The 9,567-nt window shown below is 33.3% G+C and overlaps 1 protein-coding gene and 2 long non-coding RNA genes across 12 annotated transcripts; 1 reads left to right on the top strand and 2 right to left on the bottom strand.

The window, feature by feature from the left end:
* Positions 1-71: 71 nt before the first annotated feature.
* Positions 72-867, bottom strand: LOC143302696 (uncharacterized). The gene is made up of 2 exons (XR_013058428.1): positions 658-867; positions 72-280 (listed from the first exon to the last, which is right to left on the bottom strand). It is a non-coding gene; the product is annotated as an uncharacterized LOC143302696 (long non-coding RNA).
* A 314-nt stretch (positions 868-1,181) lies between these two features.
* Positions 1,182-3,940, bottom strand: LOC143302695 (uncharacterized). The gene is made up of 3 exons (XR_013058427.1): positions 3,857-3,940; positions 3,461-3,540; positions 1,182-1,552 (listed from the first exon to the last, which is right to left on the bottom strand). It is a non-coding gene; the product is annotated as an uncharacterized LOC143302695 (long non-coding RNA).
* On the top strand, positions 1,676-9,529 carry LOC117158671 (uncharacterized). Of its 10 annotated transcripts, none has more exons than XM_076618647.1 (17): positions 1,907-2,041; positions 2,263-2,387; positions 2,574-2,733; positions 3,813-3,956; positions 4,344-4,540; positions 4,653-4,794; positions 4,917-5,013; positions 5,089-5,283; positions 5,432-5,584; positions 5,673-5,937; positions 6,020-6,292; positions 6,371-6,578; positions 6,652-6,836; positions 6,928-7,220; positions 7,456-7,731; positions 8,130-8,312; positions 8,394-9,529. In XM_076618647.1, the coding sequence occupies exons 4-17, from the start codon at positions 3,826-3,828 to the stop codon at positions 8,550-8,552; spliced, it is 2,757 nt and encodes a 918-aa protein (XP_076474762.1). In that variant the 5' UTR covers positions 1,907-2,041; positions 2,263-2,387; positions 2,574-2,733; positions 3,813-3,825; the 3' UTR covers positions 8,553-9,529. The 10 variants fall into 10 exon arrangements, with proteins under 10 accessions (XP_076474763.1, XP_076474762.1, XP_076474761.1 ...); XM_076618646.1 differs by having other exon boundaries at positions 1,907-2,150; XM_076618645.1 differs by adding an exon at positions 2,983-3,101 and having other exon boundaries at positions 1,907-2,387.
* Positions 9,530-9,567: the final 38 nt, after the last annotated feature.

Below are 9,567 nucleotides of genomic sequence, written 5' to 3'. Positions count from 1 at the left end.
TCACTCAAATTATTCCGCAAGGTGGTGGCACCTGTCGGAGTCGCAATCGCAAGGTAGCATATCCACAGGTGTATGAACAAATTATGTTTTATTATACATTACGTTATACAATACGTTTTTATGCATGTATGTATATATTGTCGAACAAGAATTTTAAAGATCTTTTTTATATCTGGCTATTCTCAGTAAGCAACTCGGATGGGAGTAACTTCAATGACTGGGATTCATCGTTGTATTCGGATGTTTCTTTATCACGTATTGAAATCTCCAAACCACCCATCTACATAGAATATATCGTTTAATATATTAATTAGTTATATTTAAAAATTTCACCATGCTTTATTATTTATACGGAATCATTAAGAATGAGAAAAATTTGATATAATTATCGATATCATTTCAAAATAATAATACATATTCTTATATAATCTATATAGTTGAATTACTCATACATATTCAACTACATTTCATGTTTCATCAAACTTTCATATACATATATATGTACGTATGTTTATACATATGTCATAACAATATACATACAGTATAAAATGTTTGTCCTTGCTTCTTATTACAATTATTCTTGTATGAATATCATGTTATCAATTTTTTAAGCTGTATAGAATGGAATATAAGATATAAGATAGAATGCCTACCTACCAATGTCTTTTATAAATTAGTCACAATGTAGGTAGGGGTATTAACTAAATATACAATATATATATAAATACAAGATATATTGTACATAAACTTCTATATGTGGGACCACTGACTAAGGACAGGATAGATGTGATATTAAATGGAACTTTGTGTTTCAGGTTATGAAATACCGACCTGCCAGAAAATCAGAGTGTTTCTTACGTCCTCTGTGATTTTTCATGGCGAACATAAGAATTATTACCGACGTACAGAATAAACGTGACATTTGTGGCGTCAGCTTACCAACGGCTTGCTGTTTTACCGATGTAATTATTAAGAACTTTTGTATCTATCGTTGTTATATTTATCGAAATTGCATCCCCTCATAGGCCAGCATCTCCCCTACAGCGAAGAACAGGGTATGAAATGGATTGTATCACTGGACCTTGCGTCTTTATTTTTTAACGTTTCACTTAATCTAACTTGGGAAAATGACAGAAAAGACAAAGGTGAGAGAGTTAAGCATAAATGATAAGACATTCGAATTCGCTTTAAAAAGACCTATTTATTGATTAAATTTAAGAAATTATACAATAATCTTTGTAATTAAAGTTAATTTTATCTAAGTTATTGCACAGCGACATTCGAGACTGATAGGATCCGTCGATGATCCGTCGATAAAAGATCAAAGAAACGATTAGTCATACACAATCCAGTTAATCATTCACATTTGAATCGTAAACTATAATGTTTATAATCTACGCGTCCAATTTTTGAAGGAAAAATTTAGTTTTATGAAAATATAATTTCAATCCAAACCACTACTATTCTGGATCGATAATATCGCATGTGATACAAAAATATTCTGTACCTCGTCGGCGGTGGGACTTCGTGTCTCACGTTCTGAATTACCGACCTAGAAAAAAATCAGAGTGTTTCTTACGCCCTCTACGATTTGTTAGTCAATGACTTAGTCACAGACGTTATACTATACTCGGTAATATCGGAAATGACGTTAAAATGGTAAGAGAACTCGGTATTCAAGACGTGAAGCAGAAAAATGTGTTCTGTATGTCCTGTATGCGTCTTGCTGTGTACTTACATATATATAGTTAATTTTGAATATAAGACTGTGTTAGTATTTTACTTGTATCGAGATCACGTTAACGAGTAGAAGTTTAGAAGATTACTGTCTTGATGCTTGGTATGACACCCAGATTGAATAAAGTATTATAAGTAAGTTTGTTGTCAAAAATTCTATATAGGGTTTGGCAAGGCGCCGGCGCCGCTCTATAAATAGTGCGTACAACGCCAACCGCCGGTCGCGGCTCATGAACAAAGTAAAAGGACTGCCAGCCATCGTTTGTGCACGACGAGATAGTATTGTAGCTGATTGTAGTTAACGGTGGGTCATTTCTGCGTTTTGTGCCATCTACCCGCGAAGATAGATTTATTGGTTCGCTGCATCGTATACCAATCAATTCGATAAGTTTGCGCGTCAAATTTGTTAGAGGGTAAACTATGTATCTCTGTACCATATCAAAGAGTTGCTAATATTGTCGTCAAAAATTATTGGCAAAAGTCATTAAATTCGGCTGTATGTAGGGTGTTTTCTACTTTTTAAAGACGCTACAATAGCACGAGTGTTGACTGGACGATATGCAGCATGTTCGTTGACGCAATGGCACACATTAAGATGTGACTTTATTCGTGATCGCGTCAGCTGATCGACAACCTATCGAGTAAATTAGGTGATTATGTAAATTCTAGTTTTGAATAGCCGTACTCGTGTCCTGCAAAACGTTATCGGGCACCTATGTACCTCTGTGTGACACAATATTTGCGAATTAACCGGCTAGTTCTCCACCTGCCTACAAGAAAAACTAATTATACTATCCGTGACGAAAGATTACTAACTATACAACCCTTTCCACCAGGCACACGAGCACTTTTCAAATCTATATGGGGACCTTGATGGAGATTTATTTGCCTGTCCGTTGGATAAAACTGACTTATGCTTAACGAAAATCGTGGATCGAGTGTTTAATACTTTAATGTTTACAGTTTGAAATGAACCGGGAGAAGTGTCAGAGAGAGGTAATTTATTAAATGGCCTATATATACAATTAACGTTAATATGATTTTCGTACTATGAATTATCTTTTTTCTATAATAATTGATTGTAATATTAATATAATTATTTGTCTATATATTACTAAGCACAATGAGAATAATATCGATTAAAAGAACAATTTATTTGTGAAATTTGTGTCGTAATGTAGAAGTTTTTACTTATCCTTTCGAATACGTGTATTTAAAAATTAATTAGAGGTTCCATTTTACAAGGAATACGACGTATATTTTTAAGCGAGAGACCAAGGATATCGAGTTACATGGCGCGTGAAACCTTGTTTCATTTTATAACCATGGAATATTTATTTTTACGCGACAATTCGCGCGTAAACGTACGTATGCCGTGTCGACGATTCGGTAGGCACATCGCGCTTGTTTTAAATTTATACTACTTGCCATTCTTTAAAAGAATACAATATGTATGCTCGCAAGTAATACACATAGTAGTGTGTGCTGTAGTAATACATTTACAATTAGACTAATAATAATTCAGGTAAAAAGATGTATGTATATATATGTATATATATATATATACATATATATATATATATATGCTGTGGGATTTGATTGAATTTTGATCGAAATAATTACGCGAAATTGTTGTAGCAATGAGATAGAAAATATTACATAGTAAAATTTAGTCAAAAATTTATCTAGTTCATAATATAACGAGTACTCGTTCTTAGCTTACGTATCATCGTCCAATCGTAGTCCAACTTCGCACTTATACATAGATAGTTTCAAATCGGTGAATCAGTGATCGTAGGCTAGCTATAAACAAAGAATTTCTTCTGAAACTTTATATTTACTTTTCACGTAATGTTATGCGGTAGCATGACTGCAAAGATTAGTATTACGTATGTTAAGTCCTTTAACATAAAATACAATGTGATTAGAAACACGATCGAGAATATAGATAAATACAGTATCGAAGCGACGTCGTCTGGCTTACGACTGATTATTACCGATTATTTCTTTCACTCTTTTTCGACTTACATACTCGACGCGTCGTTGGACCGGATACCGTGATATTTGATGTTTAGATCGGCGATTAGAATGGCTCTAGTAATGTTACCCTGTGACTTACCATGGTGGCCTGCCGTCGTAAAGCAACTGGACCGGGCGGCTGCTGCCAGGAATTCCGAAGATCTCGTGGAAGCGATGCAAAGACTACACGACATGTGCAAGTAAGTATGTCGTCACTACAGCTATTTAAATGAATATCACGCATACGCGAATTTCGATTAACCGGTAACGCGAATATATATGTATGATATGCATATCGAATCGATTTGATTGCTCCGTCTCGCGGAGATATTAACGAACTCGATTTTTTTGCTACATGCTGTTATAAAGATACGAGGAACAGTGCATACTGAAAAGGTATCTGATCAAAAATATTTCTAAATATCCATAAAAGATGTACCCAAATGCTCTTAAGTATACAACGCCTATCTGTACAAAAATCACCCATGTTTTAAATGTTTTTTTGTACTGTAATTGTTACGTGTTTTTATAAGTTTTCCAGCCAGCTTTAACGAGTTACCCTAAGCTATTTCGTATTTATTTTACAGCATAAGTCTTGATCCTGAAGAGGACGTACAGGATCCTGAATTATTTTCCGGATTGGCGACATTTCTTGATACCGATCTCGATTTCACCGAACGGGATCAAATCTTTATAAATACGATACCACGAATAGTAGAAAGAGCGAAAGCTCTAAGATCTTGTAAACCTCCGCAAGGTTTACACTTTAGTCTTCAGCAGCAAGGTAATTTGTAATAAATTTCATTTAATTTAATGTCGAGCGATTGACAATAATATAATAATGTAATAAATATCCTGGATAAGACGAAACGAGATATTTTTTGTCTACGTTGTAGGAGATTGCGTGGAGTACAGTTATGCCTTCATTTCATCTTTAATCGCGAACGCGTTCTTCTCCACATACCCAAAAAGAACCGCAAAGACGCACCCAACTTTACGGGACTTCAATTTCACAAATTTCTTCAAACATCTTCATAAGTAAGGATCAAGCTCAAGAAATTGAGTAAAAAGTATTTAATGTTAAGGATGCTTTCAGCAAAGCACAGGATAAAAGGTCAATATGAAACGTAAATGTAATTCTGTGTTATTTTTTTTTTTAGTAACGGGCAAAAAGCAAAACTGAGAAGCATATTTCGCTACTACGACTACCTTGATACTGAAAACGCTTTAGATGGAAAATTAATAATTTCTAGACAGGTACTGTATGCTATACTTTCGATGCTATAGTCTTATCAAAATCTCGTGACATCGAAATGAACATCAAATTTTTAGGTAATGATATCAAAACAGTGGTTAACTATTGAGGACTGGTTAGAGAGCACTGTTCCTTTATGTCCGCTGATGATACGCCACGAGGGTCGTTTAGACAGAGTGGAACCAGAAGCTAAAGTACTGCGAGTTTGCTTTGCGAGTGCGAAATTTGGTGGCGGTGTACTTGATGGTGATGTTACGCAAGAAACCGTACATGTAAATAATTAAAGGCGTGAGAAAAATAATTTCCATCTGGATTAATCGTAGCTTTCTAAAAGAAAAAAAGAGAGACCGAAAAAACTAAACAATAGAGATTGTTTTCGAAATAAAAAGCAACGATTATAGTTATTAATTTAATTCTTAGATAGCAACGCATCCCGAAATGCTCGTGGCAATATTGTCTGTCGAGGGTTTAGAAGACAACGAAGTTTTAATAGTCGAAGGAGTTAGGCATTTATCTAGAATAAATGATCCTCGCAACAGAGCCATATTTGAAGCTCTGCCAAAACCAAATATCGTTAGTATACTATTATCATTTTTCTCAATTTTTCTTTTTACTATCGATATGTTTTCATTTACGCTATTTCTTTGTTATTTTTGCACAGGTAACGGTATGCTGTATCGATCCTGAAGATTATTCACGATTACCTTTGTCACAATTCGAAGAAGATAATATATTACGAGAAATGAATAAATCTTTACTTGGATTCCGACAAAGACATATTCCAAGTAGCCCAACTGATCCTGTAAAGTCAGAATCAGATATAGACGTTACAGTTGCATCTCGGAGATTATCACCGATCGGAGAAAGTTTTAGTAGCACTCCTCCAGAAATAGAAGGGGATGATAAAATATTATCAACAAATAACGGTACCAAAGGAGATACGATAACAAAACCATTATCGAAGATAATTAATAATCACGCAGAATTATAATTCGTATCTGTTTTTAGATAAATCTGTGTTATGTGAACACAAGTATGATATTTTCACAGAAGTTCGTAGCAAACCAAATGGTAAATCCATAAGATCACCTAGTCCCCATAAAGTGTACAATGATACTAGTTATACAAACAAAAGAAATCGGTTTATCGTTCTTGGATCCAGCGGCGAAGTTTTGCCAGTTACACGAAAGTCACTTGGCCAAATGTCGGTTTACAGTAGTTGTAATAGTCAAAGTACAGACAGCTTCCATAGCGCGAAAGATACTATAGATGAAGATTTGGGTATGTATGTAATATTTTTAATCAATCGCCTATATTACAAAACGCGGAATTTATATATTATTATTTGTTGCAATAAAGAGGAAGAAGAACAGAAATTAAGTAAACGCTACAGCACTCAATTGGATACCCCAGAACGAAGAGGAACTTTCGCTCAACGATTAAGAGACGCATTAAAACGAGAAACTACAGCTACTGGAGCTGCTTCGTTGAATACTTCGTTTGGAGAGAGTAGCTATGCAGTAGGAATAAGCGTATCTGGAAGTCACGTTTGCGATCAAGATATTAAGTAAGACAATTTATTTAAATACGCACACTGTACCATAATTAAAAATTTATTTTATCTATATAAAATTATATAGAGTAAAAAGAGGAGGTTCAAGGGGTTTTGTTTTACGAGATGAAACGGTGGATGAAGATTTTTTGAAGGAATCTTTGGAAGCTGAACAAAAATGGTTAGGTAGATTTCGGCAAAATCAACCTATGCTACAAAGAAGAGACACAAGTGCAAGTAGTAGGTACAGTTTCAGCACTGAATACAATTCTGGCAAGTATCACACTGAACATTTTATAGATAATATACTTTAATCAGCTTTTAAATATAATGTAAGGAAACTGACTTATTTTCTTATGTTAAGATTTTTGTTCGGAACTCGAAGAAGTTTACGAACAACTGGCGAAGTGGTTAGAAGACCCTATAACAGCAGATGAGTCTCGTGAATTAGACGCGAGAGATAGAGCAGTAGTTCAATTCGCAGGCTCATTATTAAAAAGAGCTCTTAGTGAATCGTTTGCTGGTGTTCCAGTTCAAGAGGGCGAGCCGCAACCTTTCATTGATTCTACCGACGTAAATCAAAGCCATAAATTAGCTTTGGCTGTGAGAAGTTTGAGTTTAGAGCTAGCCCGTCAAAAAAATAGGAGGCAACAATCAGTAAGAAACAAGATGCTTTCCTTTCCTTCAGTCAAAATTACTTGATCTTTGAACGAAACAATAATATTGCAAACATACATCTATTAAAATGGATTATTAATGATTCCATAGATTATACATTTTTTTATTTTAAATTATTGTATCGATGAAGAATGAGAGACAAACTGAAGACTATTGCTATGTTAAATAACGTTTTATACATAGCCAAATCTCATCAGTTCATTACGCTATACAGGTGTCTGTGTCTGAAGATGTAGAATATTCTGAAGATGCTTTAAGTAATCATACTATGTCAAAAGAGGTAAAGGATATTCAACGTAAAAAGCTTAGAACGGTAACATTTACGTCTGAAGTTTTTCAAACTTTGGTTGATGACGAAACTACCGTGTATCTATCTAATCCTGTTTCTTTAAGTACATCTGGATCTGTGAAAGGGATAAACACAGCACAATCTTTCAATATCAGAAATGACAAAATTGCGCAACAATTCGAATCGAGTATAACATGTAACGTGAGCAAATTTATGTTACAAATATATTAATATAAATATAATGCATGTAATGATATCACCAATTAATTATCTTTTACTATGATAACGATAAATGCCTTTTAAACTTAGTTACTTATTGCATGATGAATTACAAGTATATACTTCTCTATCTGGCTTAAAATATTTTTTAATTGTATTCCCAATAACTAATGATTTGTCTCTCATTCTATCTGATAACGTCTTCAATGTCTCTTACTCGTAGATTAATATAGTATAACTTTTATATTAATATAAAATATGATATAACTTGTTGTGCATTTTATAATAACATTGTCCAAGATTTTATAGTTTTATGTGGTTTGAATTACGTTTATATAAAAATGACAAATAATTTTGAATTTACTAAAATAATCTTTTAGATACCAAGAGATGGTAGTCCACAAACAGGTGGATTATTACCTGTTGCTACAGGCAACTGGGGTTGTGGATCCCGTTTAAGGGGTGACCCACAATTGAAGCTTGTTATTCAATGGCTTGCTGCTTCCTTGGCAGGAGTACCAAAATTAATATATTATACTACAGGAAATCCCAGTTTGTCTAAGGTAACAAATACAACACTAATCATATATAACATTTCCATACACAATTCCATTTGTTTTATCACTTTGGATTTGACATTTCAGTTAGATACTGTGAGTAGAGTTCTTATGGACAGACATTGGTCAGTCGGCGATTTAGCCGCAGCAACATTAAGATTTGCGTTACACATTATTGATGAAAGAACAGAAGGAAGAAATACTCTTTTTGAGGAGATAATTGGTATGGATAAACCAAGTCCTTAGCCCGATTTAATGCTGTCTGTTTTGGTAGACATACTTGCTACCATGATCGAAGACAGCTTATTAAATACTTGAAGGTAATATCAAAACAGTACAACAAACGAGTGTGTGTCTTTTGCAATTCGTGAAAGTAAAATGTACTTCAGAAATTATTTGTGAGATATCTCGCAATCAAAAGAATTTTAGTTTTTTAACATTTGTATGAATCAGAAAGAAACATGAATTTTCGTGGTTAAAATGTTTCATATCAATACAATATCAAACAAATTCGCACAACTTAATGTACAAAAATAACAGTTGTAAATTCTGTACTTTTTAGAGAATATATTATATATTGTACAGGTAACATCAAATATCGTTAGTGCAATATAAATTAAATATTATAAGTAACTAACACAGTTATTTGATGAAATCGTGAACAGACATTTGTCCTAATTCAATAGAGATCTAGTCATATGAAAAAGAAGTCAATTCTGTTTTATGTTAACATAAAGTATGTAACTGGATAACAGTTACCTGCAATAATTAACGAGGCACAATTTATTATACTATATATTTTGTACAGTATAATATTTATAAGTCGTTATATAATGTCAAGTAAAGATATATGTAATAATCATATAGATTTTTAGATAAAGACTTCTAGTCGTATTTTATAGGCCGCTTTTTTATATTGAATAGAATTTATACGAAATAAATTACATTAACGATACAAATTGAGTATATAAGGAGAGAGTAATGTGGCCTCTGAGAACATAAATCACGTATATATATAAACTTATGTACGTATGTATGTATGTATGTATGTATGTATGTATATATATATACTACGAGATGTCTTCCACTACTACAAAAAAATGAAAACAAGAAAGGAAAAAGCGCGCAACTATATCTGTATCAACCATTTGTACATTCTCGATGTACGTTTTGTTTTAAATAATATCATGTAGAATGTGTTTCAAAATTCTTTGTATGTATATTGTATATTAAAAAAGAAGTACGAAGCATGTATTAAAAA

The sequence above is a fragment of the Bombus vancouverensis genome, chromosome 5, assembly GCF_051014615.1.
Source record: "Bombus vancouverensis nearcticus chromosome 5, iyBomVanc1_principal, whole genome shotgun sequence".
In the NCBI taxonomy this organism is placed as follows: domain Eukaryota; kingdom Metazoa; phylum Arthropoda; class Insecta; order Hymenoptera; family Apidae; genus Bombus; species Bombus vancouverensis.
Note: the sequence above shows the minus strand (reverse complement) of the source record. Positions and strands in the feature narration are given on the sequence as shown.